Source organism: Balaenoptera physalus, assembly GCF_965194825.1.
Source record: "Balaenoptera physalus genome assembly, chromosome: 6".
Lineage (NCBI taxonomy): Eukaryota > Metazoa > Chordata > Mammalia > Artiodactyla > Balaenopteridae > Balaenoptera > Balaenoptera physalus.
In genome coordinates, this window is record NC_138885.1 from 92,449,901 (window position 1) to 92,473,075 (window position 23,175).

At 36.2% G+C, this 23,175-nt stretch overlaps 2 protein-coding genes across 14 annotated transcripts in view; one reads left to right on the forward strand and one right to left on the reverse strand.

Annotated features, from left to right (window-relative positions):
- The window catches only part of ALS2 (alsin Rho guanine nucleotide exchange factor ALS2), a 90,490-nt gene that overhangs the window by 56,788 nt on the left and 10,527 nt on the right, over nucleotides 1–23,175 (reverse strand). For all 13 annotated transcript variants that reach the window (XR_014265173.1, XR_014265174.1, XR_014265175.1 and 10 more), the window contains exons 2-7: nucleotides 16,333–16,412; nucleotides 14,931–15,085; nucleotides 11,160–12,097; nucleotides 7,897–8,254; nucleotides 5,327–5,495; nucleotides 4,309–4,405 (exon numbers count right to left, since the gene is read on the reverse strand). Coding sequence is in view for 10 of the 13 variants with exons in the window: in XM_082466933.1 (XP_082323059.1) it covers nucleotides 4,309–4,405; nucleotides 5,327–5,495; nucleotides 7,897–8,254; nucleotides 11,160–12,097; nucleotides 14,931–15,085; nucleotides 16,333–16,352 (1,737 nt within the window). In the remaining 3 variants the exon portion in view is untranslated. The remainder of the gene's footprint in view (nucleotides 1–4,308; nucleotides 4,406–5,326; nucleotides 5,496–7,896; nucleotides 8,255–11,159; nucleotides 12,098–14,930; nucleotides 15,086–16,332; nucleotides 16,413–23,175) is intronic.
- Nucleotides 20,650–20,996, forward strand: LOC309663392 (ATP synthase membrane subunit K, mitochondrial). The gene has a single exon (XM_082467394.1). The coding sequence runs from the start codon at nucleotides 20,704–20,706 to the stop codon at nucleotides 20,878–20,880; it is 177 nt and encodes a 58-aa protein (XP_082323520.1). The 5' UTR covers nucleotides 20,650–20,703; the 3' UTR covers nucleotides 20,881–20,996.

Here is a 23,175-nt window from a genome sequence, read left to right on the forward strand (position 1 = left end):
CTTTTCTGACCACAATGCTATGAGATTAGAAATGAATTACAGGGAAAAAAATGTAACAAACACAAACACATGGAGGCTAAACAATACGTTACTAAATAACCAAGAGATCACTGAAGATATCAAAGAGGAAATCAAAAAATACCTAGAGACACATGACAATAAAAACAGGACGATCCAAAACCTATGGGATGCAGCAAAAGCAGTTCTAAGAGGGAGGTTTATAGCTATACAAGCCTACCTCAAGAAACAAGAAAAATATCATATAAACAACCTAACCTTACACCTAAAGGAACTAGAGAAACAAGAACAAACAAAACCCAAAGTTAGCAGAAGGAAAGAAATCATAAAGATCAGGGCAGAAATAAATGAAATAGAAACAAAGAAAACAATAGCAAAGATCAAAAAAACTAAAAGTTGGTTCTTTGAGAAGATAAACAAAATTGATAAGCCATTAGCCAGACTCATCAAGAAAAAGAGGGAGAGGACTCAAATCAATAAAATCAGAAATGAAAAATGAGAAGTTACAACAGACACCGCAGAAATACAAAGCATCCTAAGAGACTACTACAAGTGACTCTATGCCAATAAAATGGACAACCTGGAAGAAATGGACAAATTCTTAGAAAGGTATAACCTTCCAAGACTGAACCAGGAAGAAATAGAAAATATGAACACAACAATCACAAGTAAAGAAATTGAAACTGTGATTAAAAATCTTCCAACAAACAAAAGTCCAGGACCAGATGGCTTCACAGGTGAATTCTATCAAACATTTAGAGAAGAGCTAACACCCATCCTTCTCAAACCCTTCCAAAACATTGCGGAGGAAGGAACACTCCCAAACTCATTGTATGAGGCCACCATCACCCCGATACCAAAAACAGACAAAGATACTACAAAAAAAGAAAATTACAGACCAATATCACTGATGAATATAGATGCAAAAATCCTCAACAAAATACTAGCAAACAGAATCCAACAACACGCTAAAAGGATCATATACCATGATCAAGTGGGATTTATCCCAGGGATGCAAGGATTCTTCAATATATGCAAATCAATCAATGTGATACACCATATTAACAAGTTGAAGAATAAAAACCATACGGTCATCTCAATAGATGCAGAAAAAGCTTTTGACAAAATTCAACACCAATCTATGATAAAAACTCTACAGAAAGTGGGCAGAGAGGGAACCTACCTCAACATAATAAAGGCCATGTATGACAAACCCACAGCAAACATCATTCTCAATGGTGAAAAACTGAAAGCATTTCCTCTAAGATCAGGAACAAGACAAGGATGTCCAGTCTCGCCACTATTATTCAACATAGTTTTGGAAGTCCTAGCCATGGCAATCAGAGAAGAAAAAGAAATTAAAGGAATAAAAATTGGAAAAGAAGAAGTAAATCTGTCATTGTTTGCAGATGACATGATACTATACATAGAGAATCCCAAAGATGCCACCAGAAAACTACTAGAGCTAATCAATGAATCTGGTAAAGTTGCAGGATACAAAATTAATGGACAGAAATCTCTTGCATTCCTATACACTAATGATGAAAAATCTGAAAGAGAAATTATGGAAACACTCCTATTTACCATTGCAACCAAAAAAATAAAATACCTAGGAATAAACCTACCTAGGGAGACAAAAGACCTGTATGCAGAAAACTATAAGACACTGATGAAAGAAATTAAAGATGATACCAACAGATGGAGAGATATACCATGTTCTTGGACTGGAAGAATCAATATTGTGAAAATGACTCTACTACCCAAAGCAATCCACAGATTCAATGCAATCCCTATCAAATTACCAATGGCATTTTTTACGGAACTAGAACAAATCATCTCAAAATTTGTATGGAGACACAAAAGACCCCGAAGAGCCAAAGCAGTCTTGAGGCAAAAAAACGGAGCTGGAGGAATCAGACTCCCTGACTTCAGACTATACTACAAAGCTACAGTAATCAAGACAATATGGTACTGGCACAAAAACAGCAACATAGATCAATGGAACAAGATAGAAAGCCCAGAGATAAGCCCCCGCACCTATGGTCAACTAATCTTTGACAAAGGAGGCAAAGATATACAATGGAGAAAAGACAGTCTCTTCAGTAAGTGGTGCTGGGAAAACTGGACAGCTACATGTAAAAGAATGAAATTAGAACACTCCCTAACACCATACACAAAAATAAACTCAGAATGGATTCAAGACCTAGATGTAAGACCAGACACTATAAAACTCTTAGAGGAAAACATAGGAAGAACACTCTTTGATATAAATCACAGCAATATCTTTTTTGATCCTCCTCCTAGAGTAATGGAAATAAAAACAAAGATAAACAAATGGAACCTAGTGAAACTTCAAAGCTTTTGCACAGCAAAGGAAACCATAAACCAGACGAAAAGACAACCCTCAGAATGGGAGAAAATATTTGCAAACCAATCAGTGGACAAAGGATTAATCTCCAAAATATATAAACAGCTCATGCAGCTCAATATTAAAGAAACAAACAACCCAATCCAAAAATGGGCAGAAGACCTAAATAGACATTTCTCCAAAGAAGACATACAGATGGCCAAGAAGCACATGAAAAGCTGTTCAACATCACTAATTATTAGAGAAATGCAAATCAAAACTACAATGAGGTATCACCTCACACCAGTTAGAATGGGCATCATCAGAAAATCTACAAACAACAAATGTTGGAGGAGGTGTGGAGAAAAGGGAACCCTCTTGCACTGTTGGTGGGAATGTAAATTGATACAGCCACTATGGAGAACATTATGGAGGTTCCTTACAAAACTAAAAATAGAATTACCATATGATCCAGCAATCCCACTACTGGGCATATACCCAGAGAAAACCGTAATTCAAAAAGACACATGCACCCCAATGTTCATTGCAGCACTGTTTACAATAGCCAGGTCATGGGAGCAACCTAAATGCCCATCGACAGACGAATGGATAAAGAAGTTGTGGTACATATATACAATGGAATATTACTCAGCCATAAAAAGGAACGAAATTGAGTCATTTGTTGAGACCTGGATGGATCTAGAGACTGTCATACAGAGTGAAGTAAGTCAGAAAGAGAAAAACAAATATCGTATATTAACGCATGTATGTGGAACCTAGAAAAATGGTACAGATGAACTGGTTTGCAGGGCAGAAGTTGAGACACAGATGTAGAGAACAAACGTATGGACACCAAGGGGGGAAAACCGCGGTGGGGTGAGGATGGTGGTGTGCTGAATTGGGCGATTGGGATTGACATGTATACACTGATGTGTATAAAATGGATGACTAATAAGAACCTGCTGTATAAAAAAATAAATAAAATAAAATTCAAAAATTCAAAAAAAAATAAAAATAAAATTTCTCTATTTACTATTTACTTTTATAACTTAGAAGAGTTCTTGAATTTGTGTCATGTGGCGCTACACTTTTCCTATTAACGATGTTCCTATTTCCTTGATACTTTTGTTGTGACTGTGAACAGCTTCTTTTTCCCCAAGTATGCTTTCTGCTTTACCTTATGTATAAAAGAAAGCTAGCAATTTTTAATCCTTATTTTGTAACTTGCCACCTTCCTAATTTCTTATTTTTAAGCCTTTTTGATGATTCATCACGTTAATAATAATAAAATCATCCTTTTCTTTTCTAATATTTATATTTATTTAAATGAGCTATAATAGCTTTTTGGCTATCCTACTATGTGATAGTTAAAATAAAGCACTTAAAGGGTCTAGAATCTTTTATTGACTTTTCCTAAAAAGATAAAGGGACTGATGAAGCATCATTATATGAATATATTTAAGAATAAGTTTGAAAAACTACTTTCCTTAGGAGGGTTTACGCATACGGACATGGTTTTAAATGATTCTGGAGGTCACTTTCAGGTCCCACAATTTTAAAAGAGAAATGTGTTTTGGTTTCTTAGTGTCTTATTTATGGATTTTCTTCATCAGAAAACAGAAATTCACCAATACCCTAGAAAACTCAGTTCTATTTTTCCAAAAGAGCACGTTATAGAAACCTTCTTTGTCAAGTAGGCCAATGTTGAATCCAAAGTCTACAGTCACGTGTGTGACTTTAGCCAAGTTACATAATTTCTCTAAACCTCCCTTTCCTCACCTGTAAAATGGAAATAATACAGTGCAATGTAAAACACTGAAAAGATCAAATGAGATACGGGATTGTTGCCTGACACACAGCATATACTCAATAAATGATGGTCCAATCTCATCAGGTTGGCCTTCCATGAAATTAAGATCTGCTTTTAATAGTTTGCCTCCTACCTGGGATTTCGCAGTAAGTGCAAGAGAATGGTAACCACCTGCCTCCAGATGAATTACTTCTTTACCATCCAGACATTTTACACACAACGGTTGAAGCCTTAAAGAAAAACATACACACACACATACAAATTCAAAGTAAGAAGTATTCTCAGCAAGAATCATGCCCTTTCGCAAATTATGGAGTAAGAGCTTTCAAGTAAAAGTAAATATTTCAAAAGAAAACATCAAAATAAAAATACTGGATGTATGTTCAATCTACTCCTAAATATAAATAATTTTGAATGGTTTTAACCTAATCTTTGTCTATTAATCACTAATTAACCACCATAGTTCAGAATCTGTTAAGAATCATAAAACAACTGAATAATTCATATGGCAGAGAATATACTTAGGATAATGAAATATAACGAAAGAGGGGAGTTGTTTTTTTTAACGTATTAGTTGCTTTCACTCTGCTAGGAATAAAAGAGACATTTATATTAACTGGCTGTTTTAGATAATCATTCTATTTACACACTTTCACAAATATCTATTGTTAATATCATAAGAGTTTCTCTTAAACAAAACAGTTTTTCCGTGATGTACATGAATAGACATGGTTTATTACTGTGGTTATAGTTATTCTGGCAGCAGCAGATAGACCTCTTTCAGGTAAAAAAAAAAATTGTTGGTTGTTTTTTATAAGTTAAAAATTTGAACCATTCACGTGTTCCAATGAAATACAATCTTATCCCAAACACCCCTTTCTATATTCTAAGATGAATATACATCAAAGAAGAGCCAGAAAGATATACCATAGATACTTAAGTCCTTTATTGCTAGAAACAAATTCAAGACTAAGACTGATTGGGGGTGGGAGGTATTTGTTTTGCTTTTTATCAGAGTTAATGGTGTATAATAATCTAGAGCTAGAAGAAACCAGATTTCCTCTATGAGGAAATGGAGATTTGGAGACCTTCACAGGAGAGAGGTTATTTGTTTAAGCTAATTTCTAACAGTAAACACTGGCAGCACTCACCTAGGCAGAACATCACCATGCCCCAGCTGTCCTTCCTTCCCTTTCCCCCAGGTCCACACCTCTGTTCTCAGAGAAGGCAGGAGGGCATCTGCTTCACCACTGTATGTAGGGGTCAGAACCACTGTCCGCGTTTTCACCCGTGCAGCTTTTCTCAAGAGCCTGGGGGAGACTGAAAACAAACCAGCGATACCATGAGGGAGTAGATGGGTGAGAAAAAAGGGACCACTTTAATGAACTGTTGATTTTCAAAGAAATACACTAACATGGTATTTGTGAAGCATATTCTACAGGTTCTCTGCAAAACTGGGGATTAAGTAGTCAAATGAGTTTGGTAAACACTGCCTACTGCATTCTTTCCTCCCTCCTACCTGCCCTGTAGAGATTCACACACACGCATTAGCATGCTAAAGGTGCTGAAAAGTCCTGCAATTAAAAGCCCTGTTTAAATCTGTTTAACCCTGCCCCACTTCCAAACGTTTAGCCACAAAATCCTTTTCTGTATAACATTTGTTATATAGAATGTCTACGTGACATCCTATGGAACTGGTATTCTAAAGAATAAGCTTAACAAAATACTACACTAAGGCTAACAAATATTTTTCCCATTTCAAAGCAGAGTTAAAAGTTAAGCCTTTCCAAATTAAGGTCTAAGTTCAAGCATACTATAAATATTGTAACAAAAGATTTATTTTAGACATAAAACTTAAAAGTTTCTACAGTGAGGAAATGGTTATGAATGGGAAGTACTAAAAAGATTTTGTATTTTGCTGTCTACTTTAAATTACTTTATAGAGAACTTAATATTTTAAAAAAAGAATGCTGACATCTTTTAGAGTGTCCAAAATTGTAACAAAGGCATACAACACTGTGTAAACCTTGTACACCAATCTGGTGACAGGATATGTTTTGAAGAAAATGTCACTAGGTATAAACTTAGTCACTTGGTCATTAAGTTGTGGGCCACAAAGAAAGTGATCATCCCCGGCTAAGATCACAATCTTTTCTGGTGAGTGTATCATCCACTTGTACATACAAAGACTCAAATATACCTACTTGAGGTTTCCTCAAAGATGTATTCTAGATCATTTTAAAAGAGAGAGAAAAAGAGTACATGGAAAATTTTTCTAAAGATACTTTAAGTTTACTAAGTAAAATTTAACCTAAGGAAATAAGTCTGTTAGTAGAATTGCATATTTCACATGGTCTAATGGCATGACAAAAATCAATATCCCACATCTGTGGTTCAAGGAGATCTCAAATATTATATTTATACTGAAAATGCTAAAGGACATTTCAGAATAAGAACATTTTGGCCCAAGATTATCCTTCAGACTTAGCAGAATTCATGGGATACACACACACACACACACACACACACACACACACACACACATACAATCAGGACTAGGGTTTTATTTGCACAGATGAATCTAGTGGCAATGAGAATCAGGAGGCAGGATAGCAAAAGTGCTCAGTGGCACAAGAGAGAGCAGTAAGTAGAACAAGGGAGGGAATAGGGACATAGTAGAAAAGGTAAGTTTTAGTGTAGTCTAGTATTCCTAACTTCCTAACCACTGGTTTATACCATTTTGTGCAAAGCTCTAAACTATAGCCCATGGGTCAAATATAGTCCACTGCCTGTTTTTGTAAATAAAGATTTATTGGAATATAGCTCATTTATTTATGTATTTTCTATGACTGCTTTTAAGCAAAGTCAAGTAGTTGTAACAGAGACCGTATGGCCTACAAATCACAAAATATTTCTCTTTAGCTCTTTATAGAGAAAGTTTGCCAGGAACTCCCTGGCGGTTCAGTAGTTAGGACTCCGCACTTTCAATGCCAAGGGCACAGGTTCAATCGCTGGTCAGGGCAAAAAAAAAAAAAGAGAGAAAGTTTGCCAACCGCTGGTTAATCTAATCCAATACTTCTCGAACTTTAATGTGCATGCTCATCACCTTGGGATCTTGTAATGTAAATTCTGATTCACTAAGTTTGGTATGGAGCCTGAAATCCTGCATTTCTAACCAACTCCCAGATGCTGCTGATGTTGCTGGTCTGCAGGCCACCTTGAGAAGCAGAAGTCCAGATGACTGAGACTCCTGAACTGAGTGAGAAATGTAGAAGAAACAACTGTGCAATAGTCTCAATATTCTAAGAAGTTGATTGCTAATGGTTTCAGAAAATGAAGCTTTCTCTTACTGAAGCTTAAAATCATCTTCACTTTCAGGGCAAGTACATTAACTCCTCATTTACCCAATGATCACATCTGCAACTTCATCGATCTGGAGTCCAGGCTCACCCAGGAAATAAGGAGGCTACTGCTACATTCCAGAACAATCAAATAAGACTCAAAACAAGGTTCATAAGCAGAAGCAGGTATTATGAAAAAGTGAGCGTCTAAAGTTATTTCTAAAGCAGGGAAACATGTAGCTTTTAAAAAGCTATTTAATTAAATAAATTTTGACATTTGAATATGTTAGGAAAGCGAATTTATTATAACACAGCATGTGATGTCAGGAGCATCTTGGATTCACCAAAAGTCAACTCACAAAAGCTGGTTATTTCCTTACCTTGTGACAACAATCCAGGGAGAGAGAGTCTTCGGCTGCCTCCCTCTGATTCTTCTTCTCTGATATCCACAAGACTTGAACTCTTCTTTCCTTGCATTGACTCCTGTTTAACCTGTTCTTCTCTGCTATCTTTCAGACCTTCTGGGCCTATGGGACTACTGCCTGCCTGAGCTCCAGGTTCACAAGGGGCTGTACTATAAAAGTTCATAACTTTCTTAAGAGACAAGGTCCCAGCTTCATATGTAGCAGCCACTCTCACACCAACAGCAGATGCACAAGAGACCACTAGGCTGTTCAGGGCTGAAGTGCTTGTGGTTGCTGGGCTGTGAAGATTAGGAATCGCTTCTGCTACAAGAGGCTAAAATATACACACATAAAAAAGTATATAAAAATATAATCCCGTATACAACAAGCAATCAATAAAAAGAAAGTGTAACATCTATCACTATTTGCAAATATAAGAATCTAAAACAACAAGAGGTCTCTTCATCTCCAACCTAAAGGCATCCCTTCTTGATCACAGATTTAACACATTAGATGGAAATGAGTACTTAAAATACAGTTCCTTATCAAAAGTACTTCCTTTTGTTTGAGTGGTGTTTTATCATGGTATTTAAAAATAGGTCCCAGCTGCTTTTATAAAATAAACACAGTAGAAGGGAGAGGGGAGGGAAGGTATGGAAAACATTGCCTTCAATATGAGGTAATAGCCCTGGAAACAAGGTTCAAAAAATGCAAGTTTTATTACTGATCACTACTAGGAAAAATTACACAGATTTTTACTAAGAAATAATGAGAAAAAATTACATTTTAAGAAGAAAAGGCTTTTCCTAAAATGTTTTATGAACACAAATTTATATATGGCATACACAGGCAGAAAAATAAGTTATACCTCTAAACTATCCGCCCCCAAACTATGTTCTGAAATTTTTGTCCTTCTACTGTCTCATCAAGAGTTATTTTCCATGACCCAGGGGCAAGGTAAACTGAAAGATTACCTTTGCTCTCGCTACCATCGAGCAATGTGGTAGGTTAATCATTAAACATTTGGATCCAAGGTTCTTAGTGTTATTCACAGCTGTATTAGAAAGCCAACTAAAGTTTTCTGATATCTTAGTGAAAAATCAGTTAAAACGTACTCTGAGCTGTCAAGCACCACTGTTTACTAAAAAAGAAAATCACTAGATGTACCTACTAACACACGAAAAAGCTTTTGGGTCATGAGCATAGGTCACAATGAAAATTTTGTTTCCTATGCTACCCAAAGATCCCAAGGGGTGGGAGGGTGTGTGTGTGTATCTTAATTTGTCCTGAATTGCAAACCAAACCAAAAAAATTTTTTAACACTGGCTTCTGATTTTCTTAAAGGAAATAATTCCTTTTCCCTGCACAGTGCCTGACATGTAATAGGCACTCAATACATTTTGTTCAATTAAATACTAAATTCAACAAAATGTGAGTCTTTAATTAAAATATCCAACAAAATAAACAAATATACCATGTTAAAAAAGATAAATACAAAGCCTATTACTTCCTTGGTGACACAGTTCTCATAACTTGTTCAGAAAAACTGGTGTCACTATTTCCACCATCTATTTACAAAAGCTCATAACAGAAGCAGTGATGGTATTTCGGGGTGACTAATTTAGGGAGTTCTTACCATTAGGTGGAGGAAAGTCAAAAAAACTCTACCTTATATAAACTTTAAACTATTGTTCTAACTGGCTCCTCTACTTAATTATATTTAACAATTCATAAAATAAGTAAATAAATAAAACAAAAACACGTGCCCAGCAATTTTGATGGAAGACATAATTTCAGGAGTTCCAATCAACCAATAGCAAAATGCAAAAATGAAATATATGCTTCATTGCCAAATACTTTGGTTTATTTCACAAACGTGAGATATTCTTTCAATTACATCTGGCCAGAAGAAAAAAACTTGTCCTAAGCCACATAAATTCCTAATGGTTAGCTGTATGATTGAGACACTATTTACAAAGATGGAATTACGCTTAAACACACACTGCCAAAACTAGCATAGGTAACCAAAACTTCAAATGTTTAACCAAACAGGTCCAAAGGACAGTGCAATTTCAATGATGATAATCTATTATTCAAATAAACAGTATACAATAAACTTTTAACTACAACGTTAATAAATCAGAGAAATGACTTCTGGAAAGTCAAAATCTAACTTTTTTATAAGCATGTACGAGTCCTGTTAAATTATTACTTTTGCTTTGTTTAGATTTTTCTTTCTCCAAACAGCTTCTTAATAAAAAAAAAAAAAAAAAAAAAATTAAACATCTACAAGGTTCGGTGAGTAGACTGTGAAATAAAAACTGTTTCTAAAAACACCTCTAAGCCACGTTCCCATTCTGAACCAGTAAACAACAATGATGAAGAATCCAGAAGCTATGTGGTTTCAAAAACCTGAAAACAACGCCACAAGGCAGCTCTTTTATGATTAGTTTTTTGGGTTTTTTTTGAGACTTAACCACTGGACCACCAAGGAAGGCCCTAGGATTATATGTTTTTGTTTAGATTTGTTTTCTTAGAGTTTTGGAAAAGCAAAAGCAAAAGGCTTCCACTAAGAGTAAAAAAACAAGTATCCTTTAGAACAATTTGTTTTAAGTAGGGAGACACAGCTTACTACATGCCCCTGGTAAATAGCTTTTCTCCACTTACTACAAGTTTTCAAAGTGAAAGTAGTTTAAACGAGATGAAGAGAATACTAAACCCTCTGCCCAGTGATGCCCAGTAAGGACCACTGGCATAACTGAAAAGAATTCGAACAATATGTAATGCCAGTCAGTTTCAAGTCTGCCTATAATCAAGGGATCCGCCACACAGCAACCTTCTCTGATAAAGAAGGAAAGGATTTTTCTCAATAGTATCTGAAGAGTGCTACAAATACAGATAAGAGAATTCTTTGTGAATATATAGTCATGCTAGATTAAACTCTTCAGGGGCCCACCTTAGCCATGGGGGGAAAAGTACTTGGAAAAAAAAAATGGGATTTTTCTACTTACAAAACAAGCCCAGAATAACATCTTTCAACATCATAAATAAAGGGCCAGAATTTGAACATAAAGAGTAATTTTGAATTAATCCAGGGTTTTCCTTATCTAGGCTTGCATGATAAGACAGATTAATAGTCAAACTCAAAAAACAAAAAAAGGTACCAATCCTTAGGTATTTTAAAGTTTCTCAAGAAAACTCATATGGTTCAACTTTATATTATAAAATTTAGCAGGTACCTGAGGTGGCACTGGCTTTTCACCATTCTCTGAGTTCTCTCTTACTACATGATCTGACAGTTTCTGCACGTATTCATTTACTGCCTGAGTGTCAGGGTACGATGGTACACTTCTTGCAGAAGAAATTTCAGTTGTTCCCATGACATCTTGTGGGGAGGAAATGGTCTCAACACTTGCGGTCTGAACATTTCCAACATTCAGTTCGGTAGCAGCAGGCAGCTCATTTTGTACGAAGGTGTTCTCAAACACTTCTCCCTGGCCATCAAGGGTTTCAGTGGAGGGGCTGATGGCAGTGCTGGCCTGGTTTTCTGACTGGGATTCTGACAGTGTCACACCTAATGGACAGCAATGGCTGTCTGATATAATCACATGGTCTTCTTTGTCAGTCATTGTAATTAACAGCTGGCTGCACTGGTTACATCTTTCTGGCACCGGCTTCAGATCCTGGGAAGGGAGGCACTGCACCAGGGCTAAGCTGTGGAACGCACCACAGGCAACTTGGAGCACTACTCGCCCAGCAAGATGTTCCACCTTTTGTGGCTTTGTCACTGGGAAGGTAGTGGTAATGAGACCCAACTGACAACCGGTACCCCATGCCCAAATCTCTCTGCTTAGGGACAATGCCAGAGTGTGCTCCTCGCCACATGCCAACTGCAAGACCCTGACCGCTAACAAAGGACTGGTCTCGGAATCAGAAATGCTGACAGGATTTGGTTCCGGCACATACTGCTGGTTAGCGACCGCACACTGGCCAGCAGAGTTCTCCCCCCACATGTACACTACGCCGCTTTCTGTCACTGCTCCGCTGTGGAAACTCCCTGTTGCCACAGTAACGACATACTGCCCAACCAGCACCTCTTCTAGAACGGGGCTACTCGGACAAATCTCTGCTGGTTCACTTCTCCAGGGGAGAGTCCCAAAGCTGTAGACCTCACCATCTGAAGGTTTTAAAAAAAAAAGAAAAAAAAAAAAAGGGAGGGAGTTAGTGAATTAACTAGAAATTTTATCAGCTAACTTTTAGTCCCCTCTAGGTTTAACAAAACAGAATTTTTTTTTCTTTTTTTAATTTTCAAAAGCACAGTTGTAGAAATTTGGTTGAAGCAGATAGCATTCCACACTTATTAATCTTTTAACAAATAACAGCTTTTAACATTCTGAAATATAGTGACAATTTCTACAAATTGCAGGAGACTACTTCAAATGAAGGGTATTGCTCCTCTCCTTCAGCCTTATCCTACAAACTCCTAGCATCGATCCGTTACTGATGGCTACCATTGCAGGCTATTACAGAAGCAGATTCCAAGAGTTCAAAGACAAAATAATGATCATGACATGATCAGATAAAATAAGCAGAAGATAAAACAGACACATTCGCTAATATCTACAACATTCACTACTACTGAATAAGTCAGAGCAGCAAAAAATTATGCAATGACATAAAAATATTAGAGATTCACTTTGGCCAAAACTATGAAATTAGCTTTATACCTGCATGTTGGACTGAGAGCACCAATGTTAACATGACGTGTGTACCATACTATGTATAATTTTTAAATGTTATTTATAATATATATTGTGTACTAGATAGCCTTCCTGAGGTGTCATTTGTTTAAAAAGCAAATCACAACAAAACAAAGAAAAAAAACAAATGAAGCCATGACTGGCTAGCTTTAGAATTAAAAGGGAAGGCACCAGTGAGTTGGGTACATGAATGATGATAACCTATTTGTGTTCACGTGTGCTACCAAGTCATAGTTTTACTGCAGGTATTGGGGAAATATGGGGGTATGTGCAAATGATTTATGCTAGCTAAAACACTCAAATGGAACAAAGACTTGGCCATGGGTTTTGAAAAATATTAAACAAAGCCCACCATCCTTTCTTTCCTATGTGACCAGAGGGTCACCCATTTTTTTTAAATTAATGAAAATAGGTACTATTTTTCCTCCACAAAGCAGCAATTGAGTTGCTGATGAAAAAAAGGCATACTTTATCTTTGGCCTATTACACATGGCAGATACAGTTATATACTCAAATTAACTCACTACAACATCTATGTAAGGAAAAACACAATAGTGGCTAGAGGGAAGATCAGCTTTTATTAGGGAATTTCTAATTTGGATAGAGTACTGAGAAAATAAGCTCACTGGTTAAGATCTTTTAAACTTTTCTTCCCAAGTGATATAACACACTTGCAACAGTTCACCAACACTTTCAATTGGTATTATATTCCATTAGAATAACAGTCTCTCCAGAGCAAATTGCAGAGAAGTGAATACTTAGACATCATTTTTTTAACCTGGAATACCTCAAAAATAGTGAGTCAATGAGGTGTCCTCATTGAATTATGAGCTAATGGTTAAATTGAATAGAGACAAAGCTTGAAATTTTCTAGTATTCAATCAGTACCATTTCCTCACTTAGAAAAGAAAGTACCTGAGATCTTTGTGCCATTTCAAGCTACACATTTGTGTGAGCTGAGATTTTTTGTTACTTTGACACTTAAACCAGAACACTGCCTTAAACATGAACATAGGTTATTTACATTTTTTTTTTAAGTTTTCCCTCAGTTTTCCCAGGCTTTTAGGTTTGATTCTATATATTTAAAGAGATCATGCTCATGAAGGATTATTAAATATCTTACTGAGGGGCTAATAAAACGACAGTAACAGAATTCTACTTATATATGCTTGAGAACTATAGATTTTGAAGCCCATAGGGCAGGTACTGGATATAGTTCACATTTGAAAAACAAGGCTTTCTCCAAATTCTGGCCTAATACAATAATAATAATAGTATTATGTATTATTATAATAAAAGTGACATAATAATAAAGAAATTAGAAAGAAATCCATGTTTGCCCCAAAAAACCACTATGGTCAGATTTAAGCTTTGTTTCCTAGAATCTGCCTTCCCTTAGTTCCTACAAGGAAAATACCAAAGCATTGTTAAATACTTAGTAAATACTTACAGAGTAGAAATTTATAAATTAGTGAAGCTGATGGCAGTCCTGACCCAAATCAAATTTGCCAAGACTTAGTTGGTAAAGTGCCATCAAAATTAAAGGCAGCTCTCTATATAAATTATAGCCTATGTTTCTGATATAGATTTGTAGATTTTATTATATGTTCTTATGAGCTGCTATTTATGCCTGAGAAAAACGGTACTGAGACAGTACAGCCAAGAGATTTAAAAAGCAAATTTTGAAATTAGACTCTCTGGGTTCCCATCCTAACTCTGACCCTTTAAATAGTCGTGTGTGCTTGGGAAAACAATTTAACCTCCCTGACCTTCAGCTTCCTCATCTGTGAAGTGGGCATAATAACAGCAGATACCTCATAAGGTGGTTGTGAGGACTCAATGAGATAATACATATAAAGTGCTTAGTGCAGTGCCTGGCACATATAATTGTTTAATAAACATTAGCTATTATTAGCATTATTATTCTGATACATTTAATGAACAAAGGTATAGTAAAAGGGTCTCTGAATACATAATCTTTTAAAAAATCTAATTTTTCATGTACTTATCACTACTAAAATTTTTAAAGTATAATTCTCCCTTTTATTCTAGTTATGGTACATCTTAAATATAAGAACTAACCTGATTTCTGATAAAGGGAGTAAGAACATATTTTGAAAACAAAAAAAGCATAAGTTCCAGCAAAGTTCACTCAGAATCCCTCGTACCCAGTAACTCTCAGCTGCTCCTACACGCTCCGACACTGGTCAGAGCCTCAGTTAGTGTTGGCTAAGCCGTTCTTTTCAATACCTTCCGTCAGAAGAACTCCATGTTTCACTCCAAGGGCCGCATGAAGAACAGTCTTTCCTCCCCAGCCTGGCAATCTCTCTGGTGTTACAGAACGGGAGCCTGCCTGCCACACGTGGACCAGGCCTCTTTCTTTGGATCCTTCAGCTTCTGTTGAGCTACAAACATCAAGAAAAATAGCTTAAAAATAGCTTGTTCCTCCAGTTCAGAACTGTATCTTTTGTCCTTCATACTGTCATGAGATTTATACCTTTTACCAGTACATGGGTGACTGAGTCAGATAGTTTAGCACCTATTTTATGGCGTGGTTATGACACAGGAGCAGAGGTAAAATTACTATTTATATAAACGACTTGAGGATAAACCCACAAATTACTTATCTCTATCTAAGAAGCAAACAAAACCTGGGCTATTTTTTGAAGTTTTCTGATTTAAAATTTCAAGATTCTTACTTCTCAGTACATTAACTCCTTGTTTAGATGTTAAAGTTATAACATGCCCCAAGTTGGAGTCTTATTTTAAATTTTTAGTTTTTAATTTGGTATTTTAAAAAAAAGTATTTGATGAGAAAGACAGAAGGAATAGGGATCCATGTTTCCCTTTATACCGAGTTTAAGCTCTATAATTCCTATTTAAATTTTTAAGAATTAAATTTATAACAGGTACCAGTAAAATCCTTCATGCTTTACTCACGTTCTAGCCAAAGAATTCTATCCATCTGATAACCCTAGTTCAAAGAACATAAAACACACAGCTGCATAACAAGACCGTATCCCAACTGCCTCCCTTTCCAAGAAAAGGCCACATTAACATACTCTGGGTTTCCCTTTATATAAAATTTTCCTTTGTGTTGCCATTGATGGGGCATTTATTTTCATATTCTTTTTTCTAGAACACTGATGCCAATATTTTAATGAGGCACAGAAACTTTTTTTGGTTTTCTTTATTTTCTAATACCTAGGATTTTCTCTACTTTTGTTAAATAATATTCATCTAAACTGTAATTAGGCATAACCATGTTTTTATGAAAGGAAAGCCACAAACCTAACCCTCCTTTCAAAATATCATTCATGGTGCCGAGTTCTCTAAGGATAGAATTACAATTAATAAGGCTACTTTTGAAAACCTGAAATTATGTGTGACAAAAAAAAATGGCTTCAAAAGCTATAAAATGGTGAAGACATTTTGTGCCTTTTATAAGCATAAGAAAGGAACTAGCAACAAAGTGTACCGCTAACAAGCTTTATTGTAATTATCTTACTCTCTTTACCAATCAACACAAATGTCACTATTCCTACTTAATAGCCATCAACAAGAAAATTAAACTGAAGAGAAGCTACACATAAGTGGAACTGTCTGTTGTGTTTTCCTAGAAGGGTAGGGGAAAAGGAAAAAATGATTTTACCTTTTCTTCTTTGAGTCCATCGGTCAGTGGGAGCACTCCATCACCAAATCATTCCCTCCTTGCAAAAGGTATATAAAACCCTAAATGGCAAAACACAGGTAAGCACAAAGAGCAGTGAAAGAGCACTTTGCTATTTTATCTGTCAGATTTAAAAAAAAAGAAGAAAAAAGGCAGCTCTCCAACAAGTGCACATTCACTGGGCAATAAATATGCAGCAAAACTATTTAAACTATTTCATATCCTGCCTGCCAAAGTCGAATCTCTAGACTGAGCCTGCCCACTGAGCTTATAAAAATGCCTGTTGATCGTCAAATGTAATGTCAAAGTGAGAAAAGACTACCCACAACCTAGCTGTACTTTGTCAGGCAACAGATTTTTTTCATTTGTTTTTTATTATAAATAAGTTCAATCTGAAAACTCAATGTGTTAAGTATTCATTACACACAAATTAAGGTTACTTTTTAAATGTTGCTGGGACATATGAACACTTAAATACCAATTAAGTAAACAAGAATTTCTTGGGGCTTCCCTGGTGGCGCAGTGGTTAAGAATCCGCCTGCCAATGCAGGGGACACGGGTTCGAGCCCTGGTCCTGGAAGATCCCACATGCTGTGGAACAACTAAGCCCGTGCACCACAACTACTGAGCCTGTGATCTAGAGCCCGCGAGCCACAACTACTGAAGCCCGCGCGCCTAGAGCCTGTGCTCCAAAACAAGAGACGCCACCGTAACGGGAAGCCTGCACACTGCAATGAAGAGGAATCCCCTCTCACCTCAACTAGAGAAAGCCCACGTGCAGCAGCGAAGATCCAACGCAGCCAAAAATAAATAAATAAAATAAATTAATAAAAAAAAAAGAATTTCTGCAATCTCTCCAGTAATGTATCAGATTCAAACAGTTTTAATTTCATTTTCCAGTAATGCACACACACAAAATTACATCATTAAAACAAAGTTTTCCATGTATTGGAACTATCAATGTTTACCCCAAATCAACCTCAATTCAAAACCATAATCCAAAGGGCTGGAAGAAAGAAGTCTGAATTTAAAATATCTATTTTTAAATCTACCATTTAATAGAAAAGAGCTATATGAAAATAACAGTACAAATATCATGACCCATCATTTCAGAAACTCAATGTTTAATAAAGTAAGAGCTAGAAATATTGACAGGCAGACAGAAACGCTCAATGCATTTCAACTAAGAAATTCACATTTTTAAGGGCACCAAAACTCATGAAAATAAGAGCAACGGGGTTTTAGATGTGTGAATGATAAAAATACTGGGGCCAAATTCATTATATTTCTGCAAAAGGGTATGGCATCGTCACTGTGCTTTGAAAAGAGCCCACACCAGCAGGAGTGATGTAAGACCATCTGTTTACTCCAGGTTGCCTGTGAATTCTTACAGTTTCCCATCTGTATATCTGGAGGAAATTACTCTCTACCTAATGCTTATTTTAGAAAGATTTTGACTCATTCAAAGTTGGATGAAGGGTACATGTAAATGAAAGAGATATCTGAACAGATTTAATAAATGCTATTCATTTAATAAATATGATTACTAAGTGATACTATGCTTTGTGTGTGATAGTAATTAACTTTTAATAAAATGTACAGTTCACAGCATACAGAAAAGTTCTGAGGCCAGGTCTAACCTATGCTTATCTATGAGAGATCAGGGAGTAACTGGTCCCTTGATAAAAGTTAAACAATGCCCAGGGGGAAACCAGAGAACTGCTCTGGGAGGGTGTGGGAGTGCACAAGCACACTTCATGCAACTGATTCACTGTTTGTAAACCAAATTGTGTCCTACTGCCTGTCAATCAAAACTGTTGAGAATCGGTAAAATGAATAAAGCAGTTAACCTTCTCTTTTGGTGTCATATTTTTGAATACACTGTTTTCTTAAAGTGGATTACTCCTTATGCCACATGATTTCTAACCAACATTCATTTTTTCAAATCCAAATGGAATTAAAACTCTACAAACTGTCTTGCAACTTTGTTACTTACTATATACTGCAGGAAGGATAATGATTCCCAAGATACCCATGTCCTAATGCCCAGAAACTGTGAATATGTTAGGTTACATGGCAAAGGGGAAGTAAAGCTCCTAATCAGCTTGTTTTAAATTGGGGAGATTATCCTAGTTATCCAGATGGACTCAGCATAATCACAGAGTCCTTAAAAGTGGAAGAGACAACAAGCCTCTTAGATAGCCACATCCACCACAGGGCAGACAGCAGAAGCAAGAAGAACTACAGTCCTGCAGCCTGTGGAACAATAACCACATTCACAGAAAGATAGACAAGATGAAAAGGCAGAGGGCTATGTACCAGATGAAGGAACAAGATAAAACCCCAGAAAAACAACTAAATGAAGTGGAGATAGGCAACCTTCCAGAAAAAGAATTCAGAATAATGATGGTGAAGATGATCCAGGACCTCGGAAAAAGAATGGAGGCAAAGATCAAGAAGATGGAAGAAATGTTTAACAAAGACCTAGAAGAATTAAAGAACAAACAGAGATGAACAATACAATAATTGAAATGAAAACTATGCTAGAAGGAATCAATAGCAGAATAACTGAGGCAGAAGAACGGATAAGTGACCAGGAAGACAGAATGGTGGAATTCACTGCTACGGAACAGAATAAAGAAAAAAGAATGAAAAGAAATGAAGACAGCCTAAGAGACCTCTGGGACAACATTAAACACAACAACATTCACATTATAGGGGTCCCAGAAGTAGAAGAGAGAGAGAAAGGACTGGAGAAAATATCTGAAGAGATTATAGTCGAAAACTTCCCTAACACGGGAAAGGAAATAGCCACCCAAGTCCAGGAAGCACAGAGAGTCCCATACAGGATAAACCCAAGGAGAAACAAGCTGAGACACATAGTAATCAAACTGGCAAAAATTAAAGACAAAGAAAAATTATTGAAAGCAGCAAGGGAAAAATGACAAAAAACATGCAAGGGAACTCCCATAAGGTTAACAGCTGATTTCTCAGCAGAAGCTCTACAAGCCAGATGGGAGTGGCATGATACACTTAAAGTGATGAAAGGGAAGAAACTACAACCAAGATTACTCTACCTGGCAAGGATCTCATTCAGATTCAATGGAGAAATCAAAAGCTTTACAGACAAGCAAAAGTTAAGAGAATTCAGCACCACCAAACTAGCCCTACAACAATGCTAAAGGAACTTCTCTAAGTGAGAAACACAAGAGAAGAAAAGGACCTACAAAAACAAACCCAAAGCAATTAAGAAAATGGTTATAGGAACATACATATCGATAATTACCTTAAACGTGAATGGATTAAATGCTCCAACCAAAAGACAAAGGCTTGCTGAATGGATACAAAAACAAGACCCATATATATGCTGTCTACAAGAGACTCACTTCAGACCTAGGGACACATATAGACTGAAAGTGAGGGGATGGAAAAAGATACTCCATGCAAATGGAAATCAAAAGAAAGCTGGAGTAGCAATACTCATATCAGATAAAATAGACTTTAAATCAAAGAATGTTACAAGAGACAAGGAAAGACACTATGTAATGATCAAGGGATCAATCCAAGAAGAAGATATAACAATTATAAATATATATGCACCCAACATAGGAGCACCTCAATACATAAGGCAACTGCTCACAGCTATAAAAGAGGAAATCGACAGTAACACAATAATAGTGGGGGACTTTAACACCTCACTTACACCAATGGACAGATCATCCAAAATGAAAATTAATAAGGAAACACAAGCTTTAAATGACACAATAGACCAGATAGATTTAATGGATATTTATAGGATAATCCATCCAAAAACAGCAGATTACACTTCCTTCGCAAGTGCACATGGAACAGAACATTCTCCAGGAGAGATCACATCTTGGGTCACAAATCAAGCCTCAGTAAATTTAAGAAAATTGAAATCATATCAAGCATCTTTTCTGACCACAATGCTATGAAATTGGAAATCAATTACAGGGAAAAGAACGTAAAAAACACAAACACATGGAGGCTAAACAATACGTTACTAAATAACCAAGAAGTCACTGAAAAAATCAAAGAGGAAATAAAAAATTACCTAGAGACAAATGACAATGAAAACATGACGATCCAAAACCTATGGGATGCAGCAAAAGCAGTTCTAAGAGGAAAGTTTACAGCTATAAAAGCCTACCTCAAGAAACAAGAAAAATCTCAAATAAACAATCTAAACTTACACCTGAAGGAACTAGAGAAAGAAGAACAAACAAAACCCAAAGTTAGCAGAAGGAAAGAAATCATAAAAATCGGAGCAGAGCCGGCTAGGCAGAGGAGCAGCTTCGTCAGTTGAAGGACACCTGCAGCGAGATTGAAATCATGGCAGGTCCAGAAACTGATGCCCAGTACCAATTCACTGGTATCAAAAAATATTTCAACTCTTACACTCTCACAGGGAGAATGAATTGTGTACTGGCCACATACGGAGGTATTGCTTTGATAGTTTTATACTTTAAGTTAAGGTCTAAAAAAACTCCAGCTGTGAAAGCAACATAAACGGATTCTCAACTGTACCTCATCTGTTAAGGTCCCATGCCTAAAGAAGCTAATGTCAACTCATCATGTGATACTCGATTTGTACAATAAATTATGAACCTGGAAAAAAAAAAAAATCAGAGCAGAAATAAATGAAATAGAAACAAAGGAAACAATAGCAAAGATCAAAAAAACTAAAAGCTGGTTCTTTGAGAAGATAAACAAAACTGATAAACCACTGGCCAGACTCATCAAGAAAAAGAAGGAGAGGACTCAAATCAATAAAATGAGAAATGAAAAAGGAGAAGTTACAACAGACACCGCAGAAATACAAAGCATCCTAAGAGACTACTACAAGCAACTCTATGCCAATAAAATGGACAACCTGGAAAAAATGGACAAATTCTTAGAAAGGTATAACCTTCCAAGACTGAACCAGGAAGAAACAGAAAATATGAACACACCAATCACAAGTAAAGAAATTGAAACTGTGATTAAAAATCTTCCAACAAACAAAAGTCCAGGACCACATGGCTTCACAGGTGAATTCTATCAAACATTTAGAGAAGAGCTAACACCCATCCTTCTCAAACCCTTCCAAAAAGTTGCAGAGGAAGGAACACTCCCAAACTCATTGTATGAGGCCACCATCACCCCGATACGAAAACCAGACAAAGATACTACAAAAAAAGAAAATTATAGACCAATATCACTGATGAATATAGATGCAAAAATCCTCAACAAAATACTAGCAAACAGAATCCAACAACACATTAAAAGGATCATACACGACGATCAAGTGGGATTTATCCCAGGGATGCAAGGATTCTTCAATACACACAAATCAATCAATGTGATACAGCATACTAACAAATTGAAGAATAAAAACCATATGATCATCTCAATAGCAGCAGAAAAAGCTTTGGACAAAATTCAACACCCATTTATAATAAAAACTCTCCAGAAAGTGGGCATAGAGGGAACCTACCTCAACATAATAGAGGCCATATACAACAAACCCACAGCAAACATCATTCTCAATGGTGAAAAACCGAAAGCATTTCCTCTAAGATCAGGAACAAGACAAGGATGTCCACTCTCACCACTATTATTCAACATAGTTTTGGAAGTCCTAGCCACGGCAATCAGAGAAGAAAAAGAAATTAAAGGAATAAAAATTGGAAAAGAAGAAGTAAAAGTGTCACTGTTTGCAGATGACATGATACTATACATAGAGAATCCTAAAGATGCCACCAGAAAACTACTAGAGCTAATCAATGAATTTGGTAAAGCTGCAGGATACAAAATTAATGCACAGAAATCTCTTGCATTCCTATACACTAATGATGAAAAATCTGAAAGAGAAATTATGGAAACACTCCCATTTACCACTGCAACAAAAAGAATAAAATACCTAGGTATAAACCTACCTAGGGAGACAAAAGACCTGTATGCAGAAAACTATAAGACATTAATGAAGGAAATTAAAGATGACACCAACAGATGGAGAGATATACCATGTTCTTGGATTGGAAGAATCAATATTGTGAAAATGACTATACTACCCAAAGCAATCTACAAATTCAATGCAATCCCTATCAAATTACCAATGGCATTTTTTACAGAACTAGAACAAATCATCTCAAAATTTGTATGGAGACACAAAAGACCCCGAATAGCCAAAGCAGTCTTGAGGGGAAAAAAAGGAGCTGGAGGAATCAGACTCCCTGACTTCAGACTATACTACAAAGCTACAGTAATCAAGACAATATGGTACTGGCACAAAAACAGAAACATAGATCAATGGAACAAGATAGAAAGCCCAGAGATAAACCCACGCACCTATGGTCAACTAATCTATGACAAAGGAGGCAAGGATATACAATGGAGAAAAGACAGTCTCTTCAATAAGTGGTGCTGAGAAAACTGGACAGCTACATGTAAAAGAATGAAATTAGAACACTCCCTAACACCATACACAAAAATAAACTCAAAATGGATTCGAGACCTAAATGTAAGACCAGACACTATAAAACTCTTAGAGGAAAACATAGGAAGAACACTCTTTGACATAAATCATAGCAAGATCTTTTTTGATGCACCTCTTAGAATAATGGAAAGAAAAACAAAAATAAACAAATGGGACCTAATGAAACTTCAAAGCTTTTGCACAGCAAAGGAAACCATAAACAAGACGAAAAGACAACCCTCAGAATGGGAGAAAATATTTGCAAATGAATCAACTGACAAAGGATTAATCTCCAAAATATAAAAACAGCTCATGCAGCTCAATATTAAAGAAACAAACAACCCAAT

What these genes read in the sequence shown, in the direction of transcription:
- LOC309663392 (XM_082467394.1), top strand. Translation starts at nt 20,704, where the DNA reads ATGGCAGGTCCAGAAACTGATGCCCAGTACCAATTCACTGGTATCAAA.